Source organism: Rattus norvegicus, chromosome 9 (genome assembly GCF_021556685.1).
Source record: "Rattus norvegicus strain SHRSP/BbbUtx chromosome 9, alternate assembly SHRSP_T2T, whole genome shotgun sequence".
In the NCBI taxonomy this organism is placed as follows: Eukaryota; Metazoa; Chordata; class Mammalia; order Rodentia; family Muridae; genus Rattus; species Rattus norvegicus.
In genome coordinates this window covers 7183354-7204624 of record NC_141542.1, presented here as the reverse complement: position 1 = coordinate 7204624, position 21271 = coordinate 7183354, and the positions used below count along the sequence as shown (strand labels likewise).

Sequence of the window (21271 nt, the reverse complement as noted above, 5' to 3'; positions counted from 1 at the left end):
GAGGGGAATACCCATAAAGAAGGGGAGGGGGAGGGATTAGGGGGATGTTTGCCCAGAAACCAGGAAAGGGAATAACACTCGAAATGTATATAAGAAATATTCAAGTTAATAAAAAAAAGAAAGAAAGAAAGAAAAATGGGACCTCATAAAACTGTGAAGCTTCTGTAAGGCAAAGGACACTGTCATTAGTACAAAACGGCAAACAACAGATGGGGAAAAGATCTTCACCAATCCTACATCCAACAGAGGGCTAATATCCAATATATACAAAGAAGTCAAGAAGTTAGACTCCAGAGAGACAAATAACCCTATTAAAAATGGGGTACAAAGCTTAAAAAAAAATTCTCCACTGAGGAATATCAAATGGCTTAGAAGTACCTAAAGAAATGCTCAACATCCTTATTCATCAGGGAAATGCAAATCAAAACAACCCTGAAATTCCACCTCACACCAATCAGAATGGCTAAAATTAAAAACTCAGATGACAGCAGATGCTGGCAAGGATGTGGAGAAAGAGGAACAGTCCTCCATTGTTGGTGGGATTGCAGACTGGTACAACCACTCTGAAAATCAGTCTAGAGGTTTCTCAGAAAATTGGACATTGCACTACCTGAGGACCCAGCTATACCTCTCTTGAGCATATACCCAAAAGATGTCCCAACCTAAAAAAAAGACACATGTTCCACTACGATCATATCAGGCTTATATTTTTTTCCTCTTTGCAACCTTTCTTTTTTTTCTTTTTTTATTGGATATATTTCTTTATTTATATTTCAAATGTTATTCCCTTTCCCGGTTTCCTGTCCATAAGGCCCCTATCCTCTCCCCCATAAGGGTGTTCCCCCCTTCCCACCCTTAACAACCCCCCCAACATTCTCCTGTACCCAACCTTGGTAGGACTAAGGGCTTCCCCTTCCACAGATGCCCGAAAAAGTCTATTCTCTGACACATATGCAGTTGGATTCCTGGGTCAGTACATGTACAGTCTTTGGGTAGTGGTTTAGCCCCTGGAAACTCTGGTTTCGCTGGCATTGTTGTTTTTATGGGGTTGCAAGCCCCTTCAGCTCTTTCAATCCTTCCACTAATTCCCTCAAAGGGGATCCTGTTCTCAGTTCAGTGGTTTGCTGCTAGCATTCACCTCTGTATTTGACATGCTCTGGATGTTTCTCTCCAGGTCTATATCCAGTCGCTTACACCATGTACTTTTTAGCTTCAACAATCATATGTAGTTTTGGTGGCTGTATATATATGGGTCACATGTGGTGCAGGCTCTGAATGGCTATTCCTTCAGTCTCTGGTCTAAACTTTGCCTCCATATCCTCTCCTATGGATACTTTGGTTCCCCCTTTTAAGAAGGAGTGGAAGCACCCGCATTTTGGTCATCCTCCTTGAGTTCCCTGTGGTCTGTGGATCGTATCTTGGGTAATTCGAGCCTTTGGGCTAATATCCACTTATCAGTGAGTGTATACCATGTGTGTTTTCTGTGATTGGTTTACCTCACTCAGGATGACATTTTCTAGTTCCATCCATTTGCCTATGAATTTCGTGAAGTCACTGTTTTTGATTGCTGAGTAGTACTCCATTGTGGAGATGTACCACATTTTCTGTATCCATTCCTCTGTTGAAGAGCATCTGGGCTCTTTGCAGCTTCTGGCTATTATAAATATGGCTGCTATGAACATAGTGGAGCATGTGTCTTTGTTATATGTTGGGGCATCTTTTGGGTATATGCCCAGGAGAGATATAGCTGGGTCCTCTGGTACTGCAATGTCCAATTTTTTGAGGAGCCTCCAGACTGATTTCCAGAATGTTTGTACCAGTCTGCAATCCCACCAACAATGGAGGACTGTTCCTCTTTCTCCACATCCTCGCCAGCATCTGCTGTCACCTGAGTTTTTGATCTTAGCCATTCTCACTGGTGTGAGGTGGATTCTCAGTGTTGTTTTGATTTGCATTTCCCTGATGACTAAAGATGTTGAACATTTCTTTAGGTGTTTCTCAGCCATTCGATATTCCTCAGCTGAGAATTTTTTTAGCTCTGTGCCCCATTTTTAATAGAGTTATTTGGCTCTCTGGAGTCTAACTTCTTGAGTTCTTTGTCTATTTTGGATATTAGCCCTCTCTCAGATATAAGATTGGTAAAGATCTTTTCCCCATCAATTGTTTGCCGTTTTGTCATAATGACAGTGTCCTTTGCCTTACAGAAGCTTTGCAGTTTTATGAAGTCCCATTTGTTGATTCTTCATCTTAGAGCATAAGACATTGGTCTTTTGTTCAGTAAGTTTTCCCCAGTGTCCATGTGTTCGAGGCTCTTCTCCACTTTTTTTCTAATAATTTGAGTGTATCTGGTTTGATGTGGAAGTCCTTGATCCACTTAGATGTCAGCTTTGTACAGGGCAATAAGAATGGGTCGATTTGCATTCTTCTACATACTGACCTCCAGTTGAGCCAGCAACATTTGTTGAAAATGCTATCTTTTTTCCATTGGAGGGTTTTAGCCTCTTTGTCAAAGATCAAGTGACCAGAGGTGTGTGGGCTGATTTCTGGGTCTTCAATTCTGTTCCACTTACCTATCTGCCTGTCTCTGTACCAATACCATACAGATTTTATCACTATTGCTCTACAATACAGCTTGAGGTCAGGGATGGTGATTCCCCCAGAAGTTCTTTTATTGTTGAGGATAGTTTTTGGTATCCTAGGTTTTTTGTTATTCCAAATGAATAGACAGAATTGAGTAGGAATTTTGATGAGCATTGCATTGAATCTATAGATTGCTTTTGGCAAAATGACCATTTTTACTATATTAATCCTGCCAATCCATGAACATGGGAGATCTTTCCATCTTCTGAGGTCTTCTTCAATTTCTTTCTTTAGAGATTTGAAGTTCTTCTCATACAGATCTTTCACTTGCTTGGTTAAAGTCACACCGAGGTATTTTATATTATTTGGGACTATTATAAAGGCTGTCATTTCCCTAATTTCTTTCTCAGCCCATTTATCCTTTGAGTAGAGGAAAGCTACTGATTTGTTTGAATTAATTTTATACCCAGACACTTTGCTGAAGGTGTTTATCAGGTTCAGTAGTTCTCTGGTGGAACTTTTGGGATCACTTAAGTAAACTATCATATCATCTGCAAGTAGTGCTATTTTGACTTCTTCCTTTCCATTTTGTATCCCTTTGACCTCCTTTCATTGTCTGATTGCTCTGGCTAGGACTTCTAGTACTATATTGAATAAGTAGGAAGAGAGTGGGCAGCCTGTCTAGTCCCTAATTTTAGTGGGATTGCTTCACGTTTCTCTCCATTTAGTTTGATGTTAGCTACTGATTTGCCATATATTGCTTTTATTATGTTTAGGTATGAGCCTTGAATACCTGATCTTTCCAGACTTTTATCACAAAGGGTTGTTGAATTTTGTCACATGCTTTCTCAACATCTAATGAAATGATCATGTGGTTTTTATCTTTGAGTTTGTTTATATAGTGAATTACGTTGATGGATTTCCGTATGTTAAACCATCCCTGCATCCCTGGAATGAAGCCTACTTGGTCATGATGGATGATTGTTTTGATGTCTTCTTGGATTCAGTTTGCAAGAATTTTATTGAGTATTTTTCTGTCAGTATTCATAAGGGAAATTAGTCTGAAGTTCTCTTTCTTTGTTGGGTCTTTTTGTGGTTTAGGTATAAAAGTAATTGTGGCTTCACAGAAGGAATTTGGTAGTGCTCCATCTGTTGAATAGGGAAAGAACCCAGATGCCCTTCAATAGAAGAATGGATACCAAAAATGTAGTACATCTACTCAGCTATCAAAAACAATGACTTCATAAAATTCATAGGAAAATGGATGGAATTAGAAAATATCATCCTGAGTGAGGTAACCCAGTCACAAAAAAGAACACATATGGTATACCCTCACTGATAACTGGATATTAGCCCAAAAGCTCAAGTTACCCAAGATACAATCCACAGACCACATGAAGCTCAAGAAGAAGGACAAAGTCGGGATGCTTCAGCCCTTCTTAAAAGGGGGAACAAAAATATTCATAGGAGGGGATATAGAGACAAAGGTTGGAACAAATACTGAAAGAATGGCCATTCAGAGCCTGCCCCACCTGGGGATCCACCCCATATACATACAGCCAAAAAAACTAGACAATTTTGATGAAGCCAAGAAGTACATTCTGACAGGAGCCTGATATAACCAATCTCCTTAGAGGCTCAGCCAGAGTGTGAAAAATGCAGAGGTGAAAGCTAGCAGCAAATCATTGAACTGAGAATGGGGACCCTGTAGGAGGAATTAGAGAAAGGATTGAAGGAACTGAAGGGGCTTGCAACCCCTTAAGAACAATAATACCAACCAACCAGAGCTCTCAGGGACTAAACCACTACCCAAAATCTAAACATGGACAGACCCCTGGCTCCAGCTGCATATATAGCAGAGAATGGCCTTGTTGGGAACCCATGGGACGAGAAGCCCTTTGTCCTGCCAAGGCTGGACCCCCTAATGCATTAGAATGTCGGGTGGGTTGGGAAGGGGGGATGTTTGGTAGGGGGAACACCCTTATAGTAGGGGAGGGGAGTGGGATAGGGGGCTTATGGACAGGAAACCAGGAAAGGAAATAATATTTGAAATGTAAATAAAAATATCCAATAAAAAAAGAGTTGGGGGAAAGATTGAGGGACCTGAAAAGATCATGAAGAACCAACAGGGTCAATTAACCTGGACACTTGTGGGCTCCCCAAGAGTGAACCACCAACCAAAGATGGCCTGGTCTCAGTCTAACATTCACACATGTAACAGATGTGCAGCTTAGTCTACCTTTGGGTCCCCTAACGTCTTTCAGCAGGGGTTGTCTTTCTTGACTAACACTGGATCACCTTTCCCTCGCTTGACTGCCTTGTTGGGCTTCAACGGGAGAGGATGTACCCAGTCCCGCAGTGTAACTTGATATGCCAGGTGATACATAAGTTGGGCCTCTGCCTTCTCAGAGGAGAAGATGGTACAATGAAGGGTAGAGCTGTGTAAGGGAAGTACTGGGAGGAGAGGGGAGCTGATTTGGGGATATAAATTAATTTAATTGAAAAAAATGAAAAATTAACCAGGTGTTACAAACCTTCACAAGTGGAGCCATTCGAGACAAAGCCTGGTTGGCAGGTGCAGCTGTAGCTCCCCACAGAGTTAGAGCAGTTAGAATTCTTAGGGCAGATCCCAATTGTCAGACACTCGTCAACATCTGCAGGACAGCAAAAAGGGAGTTAGTGAACTATGTCTGTGTGCTGACCACCAAAGACTCATGGCAGAAAGCCTTACCTGTGCAGAGAAAATGACCCGGACTTCCCAGGATCCAACTTCCACCAGCGGAAGAAGAGAAGCCACTAAGACAACTGCACCTGGCTCGTCCTGGGATATTGGTGCAGACTGAGTTAGAACCACAAGGCGAGTCGCTTCTAAGACATTCATTAACATCTGAGCAAAGAGAAAGGTTGGAGTGACAAGCTGCTCTTGTTCTGGAACTAGTAGTTGAAATAAGATCCTGTGAGCTCATTATTTGGTAACTTTGGTGGGGTCTGGGGTCCCTCTTTTTAAACCTAAGCAGTCTTATAATTCTGTTCAAAGTTCATAAAATTGGGTTGCTAAACACCATACTTTTCCTCTTGAGATACAGTCTTAAAGAACAGATATCTGTGAACTTTTGCGGGGAACAGGAATCAGAAAAAGAAGTGGATAAAGGGAAGGAGAGTAGGGTGTGTGGAAATAATTATCCCTATGTATAGATGGTTAGATGAATAGATGATTAGAAAAAGAAAGAAGAAAGAAGAGCATGAGGCAAGGAGGGAGGGAGTGTAGATGGCTTTCCTATATATGGACATGTATGGATGAATTGATAGGCATAATGGCTGGGCATGCAAATACACAGATGTGTGGATGGATAGATAGGCAAATGCATGGATGGGTGTATAGATGAACCTGGGGGAGAGGAAGTGAGGGAAGGAAAAAAGGAAAGCTTTGCGTATATCTAGATGTACCAAAGGATAGCTAAAACAATAATGAGGAGTGAATGGGAAGGGAAGGACGTTGGAACATTTGGTAGGAATGGGAGGTAGTAACAACCTAGCCAGTGTGCACTGACTTTCTACCAAACACTACAGGCTTTTTTAGAATGTGAACACTTGTGTAGTGATTTCTTCTAAACTGAAGCATTCCCTTCTGAGGGAAGAGGAAACTCCTAAGACTAAGGAAGTCAAAACACCTTCCACACCAGATTCACAAGGCCCCTTCCCTTGGTTACATGAGCAATACACAAATGAACTGCCTGAGTGTGATATAGGGATAATTTCTTCAGCCTGTGGCCAGTACCCTATCTGTGTGGTGAGAGTAGATGTTTATTCATGTCTCCCCAAGAAGTCATGCAACATAAACTCACCTTGACATTCCACTCCTGGGCCCTGAAAGTTGGTTTGTCCATTGCTGGGCAGAAAACCTTGTTTACAGGTACAGTAATAACTCTCCGTGGTGTCAGTGCAGGTGGCATAAGCTGGACAAGTGGTAGTGTCTTGACATTCATTCACACCTAGGTAGTATGGAAAAAAGCATATGGATCTGTATAAAGCACTAGAGCAGGGTTTTCAAGGGGTTACAAAAAGGAATGGAGGAGCCATACCCTAGAGTTTCCTGCCTCTGGGAGAGATCTTATTCATGTCTTGCCTATGTGAGAAACAAAAATAAATAGATGGAGTAACTGGTCTTTATAAGAACAGCCTAGAAACAAGCATGTTTGCCCCTCTCCAGAGTAGGTGTCTTAAACACAAACCAAAGAGCTTCCATGAACTGGACCTAGGTCTTTCCACATATATGTGCAATTTGGTCTTCCTGTGGGTCCTGGAAAACTGGAGCAGGGGACTATTCCAAAAGCTATTGCCTGTACATGGGATATGTTCTTCTCGCTAGGCTACTTTTTCTGGCCTCAGTGGAAGAGGATGCCTTTAGCCTCACAGAGACTTGTGCCAGGGTTGGGGAAAACCTGTGGGATACCCTCCTGCTCAGAGGAGAAGGGAGGATGTTAACGGTGATAGGGGGAAGAATTGTGGGAGGAAGTGACTGAGGAGGGGCAGTGAGCAGGATGTAAAGTAAAAATCAATCAATCAATAAGAAAGAGACATATCATCTTTTCAGTCCATGGCTGTGCTCAGGGGAGGATCAGATGCTCCAGCCCCCATGACCCACATGAAGAGACAGCTTGATTTCCAGGAAGTCTGTCATAACCAGGTTCACAGGTAAAACAATCCCCACCCCAATATCTGGCATAACTGGGACACCCACAAAGCCCAACAGAGGCAGAAACTATTCATCCTGCTGAAGACACATCTTGCTTCTGGCCTTCAACTCTGCCCTGGACATAGTCAAGTTCCAGGCCCCCTCACAGACCCAGAGCTGGCTTGACTTGAGGAAATCCATTAAAACACGGCTTACAGGAGAGACAGGATCCAGTCAAAGACAGCAAGGCTGGGTTAACACCAGAGATAGCCAGATTGTGAGAGACAAGCTCAAGAACATAAGGAATAGAAACCAATGTCACATCCCACTAAAATCAGGGACTAGATAAGGCTGCCCACTCTCTCCCTACTTATTCAATATAGTTCTTGAAGTTCTAGCCAGAGCAATCAGACAACAAAAGGAGGTCAAGGGGATACAGATCGGAAAAGAAGAAGTCAAAATATCACTATTTGCAGATGACATGATAGTATATTTAAGTGATCCCAAAAGTTCCACCAGAGAATTACTAAAGCTGATAAACAACTTCAGCAAAGTGGTTGGGTATAAAATTAACTCAAATAAATCAGTAGCCTTCCTCTACACAAAAGAGAAACAAGCCGAGAAAGAAATTAGGGAAACAACACCCTTCAAAATAGACCCAAATAATATAAAGTACATCGGTGTGACTTTAACCAAGCAAGTAAAAGATCTGTACAATAAAAACTCCAAGACACTGAAGGAAGAAATTGAAGAAGACCTCAGAAGATGGAAAGATCTCCCATGCTCATGGATTGGCAGGATTAATATAGTAAAAATGGCCATTTTACCAAAAGCGATCTACAGATTCAATGCAATCCCCATCAAAATACCAATCCAATTCTTCAAAGAGTTAGACAGAACAATTTGCAAATTCATCTGGAATAACAAAAAACCCAGGATAGCTAAAACTATCCTCAACAATAAAAGGACTTCAGGGGGAATCACTATCCCTGAACTCAAGCAGTATTACAGAGCAATAGTGATAAAAACTGCATGGTATTGGTACAGAGACAGACAGATAGACCAATGGAACAGAATTGAAGACCCAGAAATGAACCCACACACCTATGGGCAATTGATTTTTGACAAAGGAGCCAAAACCATCCAATGGAAAAAAGATAGCATTTTCAGCAAATGGTGCTGGTTCAACTGGAGGTCAACATGTAGAAGAATGCAGATCGATCCATGCTTATCACCCTATACAAAGCTTAAGTCCAAGTGGATCAAGGACCTCCACATCAAACCAGACACACTCAAACTAATAGAAGAAAAACTAGGGAAGCATCTGGAACACATGGGCACTGGAAAAAATTTCCTAAACAAAACACCAATGGCTTACGCTGTAAGATCAAGAATCGACAAATGGGATCTCATAAAACTGCAAAGCTTCTGTAAGGCAAAGGACACTGTGGTTAGGACAAAACGGCAACCAACAGATTGGGAAAAGATCTTTACCAATCCTATAACAGATAGAGGCCTTATATCCAAAATAGACAAAGAACTCAAGAAGTTAGACCGCAGGGAGACAAATAACCCTATTAAAAAATGGGGTTCAGAGCTAAACAAAGAATTCACAGCTGAGGAATGCCGAATGGCTGAGAAACACCTAAAGAAATGTTCAACATCTTTAGTAATAAGGGAAATGCAAATCAAAACAACCCTGAGATTTCACCTCACACCAGTGAGAATGGCTAAGATCAAAAACTCAGGTGACAGCAGATGCTAGCGAGGATGAGGAGAAAGAGGAACACTCCTCCATTGTTGGTGGGATTGCAGACTGGTACAACCATTCTGGAAATCAGTCTGGAGGTTCCTCAGAAAATTGGACATTGCATTACCTGAGGACCCAGCTATACCTCTCTTGGGTATATACCCAAAAGATGCCCCAACATATTAAAAAGACACATGCTCCACTATGTTCATCGCAGCCTTATTTATAATAGCCAGAAGCTGGAAAGAACCCAGATGCCCTTCAACAGAGGAATGGATACAGAATGTGTGGTACATCTACACAATGGAATATTACTCAGCTATCAAAAACAACAACTTTATGAAATTCGTAGGCAAATGATTGGAACTGGAAAATATCATCCTGAGTGAGCTAACCCAATCACAGAAAGACATACATGGTATGCACTCATTGATAAGTGGCTATTAGCCCAAATGCTTGAATTACCCTTGATGCCTAGAACAAATGAAACTCAAGATGGATGATCAAAATGTGAATGCTTCACTCCTTCTTTAAAAGGGGAACAAGAATACCCTTGGCAGGGAAGAGAGAGGCAAAGATTAAAACAGAGACTGAAGGAACACCCATTCAGAGTCTGCCCCACATGTGGCCCATACATATATAGCCACCCAATTAGACAAGATGGATGAAGCAAAGAAGTGCAGACCGACAGGAGCCGGATGTAGATCGCTCCTGAGAGACACAGCCAGAATACAGCAAATACAGAGGCGAATGCCAGCAGCAAACCACTGAACTGAGAATAGGACCCCCGTTGAAGGAATCAGAGAAAGAACTGGAAGAGCTTGAAGCGGCTCGAGACCCCATATGTACAACAATGCCAAGCAACCAGAGCTTCCAGGGACTAAGCCACTACCTAAAGACTATACATGGACTGACCCTGGACTCTGACCTCATAGGTAGCAATGAATATCCTAGTAAGAGCACCAGTGGAAGGGGAAGCCCTGGGTCCTGCTAAGACTGAACCCCCAGTGAACTAGATTGTTGGGGGGAGGGCGGCAATGGGGGGAGGGTTGGGGGGGAACACCCATAAGGAAGGGGAGGGGGAGGGGGATGTTTGCTCAGAAACCGGGAAAGGGAATAACACTCGAAATGTATATAAGAAATACTCAAGTTAATAAAAAGAAAAAGAAACCAATGTCACTTGGCACCATAATGAGCCAGTCCTCGGCCTGCACCCTGAGCTTGTCCTGTGTAAAATCTCTATGTACCCGGATCTCACGGGTAGAGAGCTGGATTCTCAGAAGGGCAGACAATCCTAAAAGCACAAGTGAGACAAGCACTACTGCTCACATTCCAGGGGGAACCCCCTGGAGCACTCTGGACACAGGAACTGAGTAGCAGTCTGAGACAGGATCCTTCCGGTTTTGGCTTGCACCCAGAGCTGAACCTGTGACACAGCTCTTTATACCCAGATCCTGCTAGTAGAAAGCTGGTCTCCAAGAGTGCTGACACCCAGGCTTACAGGAAGGTCAAACCACTGTCAGAGACATCAAGACCAGCTAACACCAGAGACAAGCAGATGTCAAGAATCAAGGGCAAGAACCTAAGCAACAGAAACCAAGGCCACTTAACATCATCAGAACCCAGTTCCCACACCACAGCAAGCCTGGGATAGCCCAAAACATCAAAAAAGCAAGATTTTGATTTAAAAAATACAACTCATGATGATTTTAGAGGACTTTAAGAAGGACATAGTTGTTCCTGGTTGCTGCCGCTGCAGAGAGCCCCTGGGCAGCACCCCACGAGCGAACCTGAGCCTCGGGACCACAGGTAAGACCAAATTTTCTGCTGCAAGAAAGCTGCCTGGTGAGCTTGGGACACACGGAAGCAGAATTTCTCTAGGACCGGGCACGTTCTGTGTTTACCGGAAGTCCCACACCCGCGGATCCCGGCCCGCAGCAGCTCTCTGCTCCCAGACACGGTGAGAGAGAGACCCAACCGCCTGGTCAGGTGGGCACTCCTGAGGCTGCAGAGCGGAAGAGACCACCAACACTGCTCACCCCTGCCCACATCCCTGGCCCAAGAGGAAACTGTATAAGGCCTCTGGGCTCCCGTGGGGGAGGGCCCAGGAGCGGCAGGACTCCTGCCAGAGACACCGCCGGACCCTGAAGGAAACAGACCGGATAAACAGTTCTCTGCACCCAAATCCCGTGGGAGGGAGAGCTGAACCTTCAGAGAGGCAGACAAGCCTGGGAAACCAGAAGAGACTGCTCCCCTGCACACACATCTCGGACGCCAGAGGAAAAAGCCAAAGACCATCTGGAACCCTGGTGCACTGAAGCTCCCGGAAGGGGCGGCACAGGTCTTCCTGGTTGCTGCCGCTGCAGAGAGCCCCTGGGCAGCACCCTACGAGCGAACCTGAGCCTCGGGACCACAGGTAAGACCAAATTTTCTGCTGCAAGAAAGCTGCCTGGTGAACTCAAGACACAGGCCCACAGGAACAGCTGAAGACCTGTAGAGAGGAAAAACTACACGCCTGAAAGCAGAACACTCTGTCCCCATAACTGACTGAAAGAGAAGAAAACAGGTCTACAGCACTCCTGACACACAGGCTTATAGGACAGTCTAGCCACTGTCAGAAATAGCAGAACAAAGTAACACTAGAGATAATCTGATGGCGAGAGGCAAGCGCAGGAACCCAAGCAACAGAAACCAAGACTACATGCCATCATCGGAGCCCAATTCTCCCACCAAAACAAACATGGAATATCCAAACACACCAGAAAAGCAAGATCTAGTTTCAAAATCATATTTGATCATGATGCTGGAGGACTTCAAGAAAGACATGAACACACTTAGGGAAGCACAGGAAAACATTAATAAACAAGTAAAAGCCTACAGAGAGGAATCGCAAAAATCCCTGAAAGAATTCCAGGAAAACACAATCAAACAGTTGAAGGAATTAAAAATGGAAATAGAAGCAATCAAGAAAGAACACATGGAAACAACCCTGGATATAGAAAACCAAAAGAAGAGACAAGGAGCTGTAGATACAAGCTTCACCAACAGAATACAAGATATGGAAGAGAGAATCTCAGGAGCAGAAGATTCCATAGAAATCATTGACTCAACTGTCAAAGATAATGTAAAGCGGAAAAAGCTACTGGTCCAAAACATACAGGAAATCCAGGACTCAATGAGAAGATCAAACCTAAGGATAATAGGTATAGAAGAGAGTGAAGACTCCCAGCTCAAAGGACCAGTAAATATCTTCAACAAAATCATAGAAGAAAACTTCCCTAACCTAAAAAAAGAGATACCCATAGACATACAAGAAGCCTACAGAACTCCAAATAGATTGGACCAGAAAAGAAACACCTCCCGTCACATAATTGTCAAAACACCAAACGCACAAAATAAAGAAAGAATATTAAAAGCAGTAAGGGAAAAAGGTCAAGTAACATATAAAGGGAGACCTATCAGAATCACACCAGACTTCTCGCCAGAAACTATGAGGCCAGAAGATCCTGGACTGATGTTATACAGACCCTAAGAGAACACAAATGCCAGCCCAGGTTACTGTATCCAGCAAAACTCTCAATTAACATTGATGGAGAAACCAAGATATTCCATGACAAAACCAAATTTACACAATATCTTTCTACAAATCCAGCACTACAAAGGATAATAAAGGGTAAAGCCCAACATAAGGAGGCAAGCTATACCCTAGAAGAAGCAAGAAACTAATCGTCTTGGCAACAAAACAAAGAGAATGAAAGCACACAAACATAACCTCACATCCAAATATGAATATAAAGGGAAGCAATAATCACTATTCCTTAATATCTCTCAATATCAATGGCCTCAACTCCCCAATAAAAAGACATAGATTAACAAACTGGATACGCAACGAGGACCCTGCATTCTGCTGCCTACAGGAAACACACCTCAGAGACAAAGACAGACACTACCTCAGAGTGAAAGGTTGGAAAACAACTTTCCAAGCAAATGGTCAGAAGAAGCAAGCTGGAGTAGCCATTCTAATATCAAATAAAATCAATTTCCAACTAAAAGTCATCAAAAAAGATAAGGAAGGACACTTCATATTCATCAAAGGAAAAATCCACCAAGATGAACTCTCAATCCTAAATATCTATGCCCCAAATACAAGGGCACCTACATACGTAAAAGAAACCTTACTAAAGCTCAAAACACACATTGCACCTCACACAATAATAGTGGGAGATTTCAACACCCCACTCTCATCAATGGACAGATCATGGAAACAGAAATTAAACAGTGATGTCGACAGACTAAGAGAAGTCATGAGCCAAATGGACTTAACGGATATATATAGAACATTCTATCCTAAAGCAAAAGGATATACCTTCTTCTCAGCTCCTCATGGTACTTTCTCCAAAATTGACCATATAATTGGTCAAAAAACGGGCCTCAACAGGTACAGAAAGATAGAAATAATCCCATGCGTGCTATCGGACCACCACGGCCTAAAACTGGTCTTCAATAACAATAAGGGAAGAATGCCCACATATACGTGGAAATTGAACAATGCTCTACTCAATGATAACCTGGTCAAGGAAGAAATAAAGAAAGAACTTAAAAACGTTTTAGAATTTAATGAAAATGAAGATACAACATACTCAAACTTATGGGACACAATGAAAGCTGTGCTAAGAGGAAAACTCATAGCGCTGAGTGCCTGCAGAAAGAAACAGGAAAGAGCATATGTCAGCAGCTTGACAGCACACCTAAAAGCTCTAGAACAAAAAGAAGCAAATACACCCAGGAGGAGTAGAAGGCAGGAAATAATCAAACTCAGAGCTGAAATCAACCAAGTAGAAACAAAAAGGACCATAGAAAGAATCAACAGAACCAAAAGTTGGTTCTTTGAGAAAATCAACAAGATAGATAAACCCTTAGCCAGACTAACGAGAGGACACAGAGAGTGCGTCCAAATTAACAAAATCAGAAATGAAAAGGAAGACATAACTACAGATTTGGAGGAAATTCAAAAAATCATCAGATCTTACTATAAAAACCTATATTCAACAAAATTTGAAAATCTTCAGGAAATGGACAATTTCCTAGACAGATACCAGGTATCGAAGTTAAATCAGGAACAGATAAACCAGTTAAACAACCCCATAACTCCTAAGGAAATAGAAGCAGTCATTAAAGGTCTCCCAACCAAAAAGAGCCCAGGTCCAGACGGGTTTAGTGCAGAATTCTATCAAACCTTCATAGAAGACCTCATACCAATATTATCCAAACTATTCCACAAAATTGAAACAGATGGAGCCCTACCGAATTCCTTCTACGAAGCCACAATTACTCTTATACCTAAACCACACAAAGCCACAACAATTAAAGAGAACTTCAGACCAATTTCCCTTATGAATATCGACGCAAAAACACTCAATAAAATTCTGGCAAACCGAATTCAAGAGCACATCAAAACAATCATCCACCATGATCAAGTAGGCTTCATCCAAGGCATGCAGGGATGGTTTAATATACGGAAAACCATCAATGTGATCCATTATATAAACAAACTGAAAGAACAGAACCACATGATCATTTCATTAGATGCTGAGAGAGCATTTGACAAAATTCAACACCCCTTCATGATAAAAGTCCTGGAAAGAATAGGAATTCAAGGCCCATACCTAAACATAGTAAAAGCCATATACAGCAAACCAGTTGCTAACATTAAACTAAATGGAGAGAAACTTGAAGCAATCCCACTAAAATCAGGGACTAGACAAGGCTGCCCATTCTCTCCCTACTTATTCAATATAGTTCTTGAAGTTCTAGCCAGAGCAATCAGAAAACAAAAGGAGATCAAAGGGATACAGATCGGAAAAGAAGAGGTCAAAATATCACTATTTGCAGATGACATGATAGTATATTTAAGTGATCCCAAAAGTTCCACCAGAGAACTACTAAAGCTGATAAACAACTTCAGCAAAGTGGCTGGGTATAAAATTAACTCAAATAAATCAGTTGCCTTCCTCTATACAAAAGAGAAACAAGCCGAGAAAGAAATTAGGGAAACGACACCCTTCATAATAGACCCAAATAATATAAAGTACCTCGGTGTGACTTTAACCAAGCAAGTAAAAGATCTGTACAATAAGAACTTCAAGACACTGAGGAAAGAAATCGAAGAAGACCTCAGAAGATGGAAAGATCTCCCATGCTCATGGATTGGCAGGATTAATATAGTAAAAATGGCCATTTTACCAAAAGCAATCTACAGATTCAATGCAATCCCCATCAAAATACCAATCCAATTCTTCAAAGAGTTAGACAGAACAATTTGCAAATTCATCTGGAATAACAAAAAACCCAGGATAGCTAAAGCTATCCTCAACAATAAAAGGACTTCAGGGGGAATCACTATCCCTGAACTCAAGCAGTATTACAGAGCAATAGTGATAAAAACTGCATGGTATTGGTACAGAGACAGACAGATAGACCAGTGGAATAGAATTGAAGACCCAGAAATGAACCCACACACCTATGGTCACTTGATTTTTGACAAAGGAGCCAAAACCATCCAATGGAAAAAAGATAGCATTTTCAGCAAATGGTGCTGGTTCAACTGGAGGGCAACATGTAGAAGAATGCAGATCGATCCATGCTTATCACCCTGTACAAAGCTTAAGTCCAAGTGGATAAGGACCTCCACATCAAACCAGACACACTCAAACTAATAGAAGAAAAACTAGGGAAGCATCTGGAACACATGGGCACTGGAAAAAATTTCCTGAACAAAACACCAATGGCTTATGCTCTAAGATCAAGAATCGACAAATGGGATCTCATAAAACTGCAAAGCTTCTGTAAGGCAAAGGACACTGTGGTTAGGACAAAACGGCAACCAACAGATTGGGAAAAGATCTTTACCAATCCTACAACAGATAGAGGCCTTATATCCAAAATAGACAAAGAACTCAAGAAGTTAGACCGCAGGGAGACAAATAACCCTATTAAAAAATGGGGTTCAGAGCTAAACAAAGAATTCACAGCTGAGGAATGCCGAATGGCTGAGAAACACCTAAAGAAATGTTCAACATCTTTAGTCATAAGGGAAATGCAAATCAAAACAACCCTGAGATTTCACCTCACACCAGTGCGATTGGCTAAGATCAAAAACTCAGGTGACAGCAGATGCTGGCGAGGATGTGGAGAAAGAGGAACACTCCTCCATTGTTGGTGGGATTGCAGACTGGTAAAACCATTCTGGAAATCAGTCTGGAGGTTCCTCAGAAAATTGGACATTGAACTGCCTGAGGATCCAGCTATACCTCTCTTGGGCATATACCCAAAAGATGCCTCAACATATAAAAGAGACACGTGCTCCACTATGTTCATCGCAGCCTTATTTATAATAGCCAGAAAATGGAAAGAACCCAGATGCCCTTCAACAGAGGAATGGATACAGAAAATGTGGTACATCTACACAATGGAATATTACTCAGCTATCAAAAACAACGAGTTTATGAAATTCGTAGGCAAATGGTTGGAACTGGAAAATATCATCCTGAGTGAGCTAACCCAATCACAGAAAGACATACATGGTATGCACTCATTGATAAGTGGCTATTAGCCCAAATGCTTGAATTACCCTAGATCCCTAGAACAAACGAAACTCAAGACGGATGATCAAAATGTGAATGCTTCACTCCTTCTTTAAATGAGGAAAAAGAATACCCTTGGCAGGGAAGGGAGAGGCAAAGATTAAAACAGAGACTGAAGTACACCCATTCAGAGCCTGCCCCACATGTGGCCCATACATATACAGCCACCCAATTAGACAAGATGGATGAAGCAAAGAAGTGCAGACCGACAGGAGCCGGATGTAGATCGCTCCTGAGAGACACAGCCAGAATACAGCAAATATAGAGGCGAATGCCAGCAGCAAACCACTGAACTGAGGATAGGTCCCCTATTGTAGGAATCAGAGAAAGAACTGGAAGAGCTTGAAGGGGATCGAGACCCCAAAAGTACAACAATGCCAAGCAACCAGAGCTTCCAGGGACTAAGCCACTACCTAAAGACTATACATGGACTGACCCTGGACTCTGACCCCATAGGTAGCAATGAATATCCTAGTAAGAGCACCAGTGAAAGGGGAAACCCTGGGTCCTGCTAAGACTGAACCCCCAGTGAACTAGTCTATGGGGGGAGGGCGGCAATGGGGGGAGGGTTTGGAGGGGAACACCCATAAGGGGGAGGGGGGAGGGGGATGTTTGCCCGGAAACCGGGAAAGGGAATAACACTCGAAATGTATATAAGAAATACTCAAGTTAATAAAAAAAAAAAGAAAAAGAAAAAAAAAAAGAAAAAAAAGAAGGACATAGTTAACTCCCTTAAAAAAATATTGGACAAAAAAAAAAATACAGGACAGCACAGGTTTTTTTTAAAAGTCCCTTAAAGAATTACAGGAAAACACATACACACACACACACACACACACACACACACACACACACACACACACAAAACCAGGTGAAAGAATTGACAAAACCATCCAGAATCTAAAATTGGAAATAGAAGTAATTAAAAAAGAATCACAAAGGGAAACAAACCTGGAGATAAAAACCTAGGAAATAGATCAAGAGTTACAGACACAAGTATAACCAAGAGAATACAAGAGATAAAAGAGAGAATCTCAGGACAGAAGATACCATAGAAAACATTGACTCAATAGTCAAAGATAATGTAAAACGTAAAAAGCTCCTAGCCCAAAACATCCAGGAAATCCAGGACAAAATGGGAAGATCAAACCTAAGGATAATAGGCATAGAAGAGAACTAACATTCCCAATTTAAAGGGTCGATAAATATGTTCAACAAAATTATAGAAGAAAACTTTCCTAACCTAAAGAAAAGGATGCCCATAAACATATAAGAAGCCTACAGAACTCCAAATAGATTGGACCAGAAAAGAAATTCCTCCCATCACATAATAGTCAAAACACCAAATACACAAAATAAAGAAAGAATATTAAAAGCAGTAAGGGGCAAAGTCAAGTAACATATAAAGGCAGACCTATCAGAATTACACCAGACTTCTCACCAGAGAATATGAAAGCCAGAAGATCCTGGACAGCATACAAACCCTAAAGAACACAAATGCCAGCCCAGGCTACTATATCCCGCAAAACTCTCAATTAACATAGATGAAGAAACCAAGATATTCCATGACAAAACCAAATTTATACAATATCTTTCCACAAATCCAGCCCTAAAAAGGATAACAGGTGAAAAATGCCAACAAAAGGAGGGAAATTGCACCCTGAAAAAAGCAAGAAAGTAATGTAATTTTAACTAAAGCAAAAGAAGATAGCCACACAAACACAATTCCACCTCTAACAACAAAAATACAGAAATCAAAAATCACTGTTCCTTAATATCTCTCAATATCAATGTACTCAATTCCCCAGTAAAAAACATAGATTAACAGACTGAATAGGTAAAGAGGACCTGGCATTTTGGTGCATATAGAAAACACACCTCAGTGACAAGATAGACGCTATGTCAGAGTAAACGGCTAGAAAACAATTTTCCAAACAGATGGTCCCAAGAAACAAGCTGGAGTAGCCATTCTAACATCGAATAAAATCGAGTTTCAACCAAAAGTTAACAAAAAAAGATAAGGAAGGACACTTCATATTCACCAAAGGAAATTGAAGATGAACTCTTAATTCTGAATATCTATGCTCCAAATGTAAGAGCGCCTACATTCATAAAAGAAACCTTACTAAAGCTCAAAGCACACATTGCACAATAATAATAGTGGGAGATTTCAACACCCCATTCTCAGCAATGGACAGATCAAGGAATCAGAAACTAAACAGGAATACAGAGAAACTAACAGAAGTGATGAACCAAATGGATTTAACAGATATCTATAGAACATTTTATCCTGAAACAAAAGAATATACCTTCTTCTCAGCACCTCATGGTACTTTCTCCAAAACTTCCCATATATAATCGGTCACAAAACAGGCCTCAACAGATAAAAAAGACTGAAATAATCCCATGCATCCTATCAGATCACCAGGGACAAAGGGTGGTCTTCAATAACAACAAAAATGACAGAAAACCTACATATACATGGAAGCTGAACAGCACTCTACTCAATGATAACCTGGTCAAGGAAGAAATAAATAAAGAAGTTAAAGACTTTTTAGAATGTAATGAAAATGAAGGTACAACATACCCAAACTTACGAGACACAATGAAAGCTGTGCTAAGAGGAAAACTCACAGCGCTGAGTGTGTCCACAAAGAAACTGGAGCAAACATACACTAGCAGCTTGACAGCTCACTGGAAAGCAGTAGAACAAGAAAAATATACACCCAAGAGGAGCAGAAGGCAGGAAATAATCAAACTCAGGGCTGAAGTCAACCAAGTAGAAACAAAAAGAACTACACAAAGAATCAAGAAAACCAAGAGCTGGTTCTATGAGAAAATCAACAAGATAGAAAAACCCTTAGCCAGAATAAGCAGAGGGCACAGAGAGAGTAGCCAAATTAACAAAATAGGAAATGAAAATGGAGACATAACAACAGAAACTGGGAAAATTCAAAAAATCATCAGATCCTACTACAAAAGCCTGTACTCAAAAAAACTGGATATTCTGGACGAAATGGACAATTTCCTAGACAGATACCAGGTACCAAAGTTAAATCAGGATCAGCTAAACCATCTAAACAACCCCATAACTCCTAAAGAAAGAGAAGCAGTCATTAAAAGTCTCCCAACCAAAGAAAGCCCAGGACCAGATGGATTTAGTGCACAACTCTGACAGGCCTTCATAGAAGATCTCATACCTATACTGTCCAAACTATTCCACAAAATAGAAACAAAAGGAGAACTACCCAATTCCTTCTATGAAGCCACAATTATGCTTATACCTAAGCCACACAAAAACCCAACAAAGAAAGAGAACTTCAGACGAATTTCCCTCAAGAATACCAATGCAAAAATACTCAATAAAATTCTTGCAAACTGAATCCAAGAACATATCAAAATGATCATCCATCATGATCAAGTAGGCTTCATCCCAGGGATGCAGGGATGGTTCAATATACAGAAATCCATCAATGTAATCCACTATATAAACAAACTCAAAGATAAGAACCACATGATCATCTCTTTAGATGCTGACAAAGCATTTGACAAGATTCAACACCCCGTCATGTTAACAATCTTAGAAAGACCAAGAATTCAAGATCCTTACCTAAGCATAGTAAAAACAATATACACCAAACCAGTAGTCAACATCAAAATAAATGGAGAGAAACTTGAAGCAATCCTACTAAAATCGGGGACTAAACAAGGCTGCCCACTCTCTCCCTACTTATTCAGTATAGTTCTTGAAGTCCTAGCCTGAGCAATCTGACAACAAAAGGTCAAAGGGATACAAATTGAAAAGGATATATATATTAGACAGAAGCTGAAAGGAACCCAAATGCCCTTCAACAGAGGAATGGATACAGGAAATGTGGTACATCTACACAATGGAATACTACTCAGCTATCAAAAACAATGACTTCATGAAATTCATAAGCAAATGGATGGAACTAGAAAATATCATCCTGAGTGAGGTAATCCAATCACAAAACACACACACACACACACACACAAACAAACACACACACACAAAGCTATGCACTCACTGATAAGTGACTATTAGCCCTAAAACTCAAATTACCTAAGATACAATCCACAGACCATCTGAAGCTCAAGAAGAGGGATGACCAAAGTGCTGATGCTTCAGACTTTCTTAAAAGGGAGAATATTCATAGAAGGGGATATAGAGACAAACTTTGGGGCAGAGACTGAAGGAATGGCCATTCAGAGCCTGCCTCACCTGGGGATGCAGCCTATAAACATATAGCCACCAAACACAGACAATATTGCTGATGCCAAGAAGTGCATACTGTAAGGGAAATGCAAATCAAAACAACCCTGAGATTTCACCTCACACCAGTGAGAATGGCTAAGATCAAAAACTCAGGTGACAGCAGATGCTGGCGAGGATGTGGAGAAAGAGGAACACTCCTCCATTGTTGGTGGGATTGCAGACTGGTAAAACCATTCTGGAAATCAGTCTGGAGGTTCCTCAGAAAATTGGACATTGAACTGCCTGAGGATCCAGCCATACCTCTCTTGGGCATATACCCAAAAGATGCCTCAACATATAAAAGAGACACGTGCTCCACTTTGTTCATCGCAGCCTTATTTATAATA

General features: G+C 41.4%; 1 protein-coding gene across 4 annotated transcripts in view; it reads right to left on the bottom strand.

The window, feature by feature from the left end:
* The window catches only part of Adgre1 (adhesion G protein-coupled receptor E1), a 157290-nt gene that overhangs the window by 102470 nt on the left and 33549 nt on the right, over nt 1-21271 (bottom strand). For all 4 annotated transcript variants that reach the window (NM_001007557.2, XM_087565697.1, XM_087565696.1 and 1 more), the window contains 3 exon segments: nt 5115-5234; nt 5312-5467; nt 6426-6572. In NM_001007557.2, the coding sequence (NP_001007558.1) occupies nt 5115-5234; nt 5312-5467; nt 6426-6572 (423 nt within the window).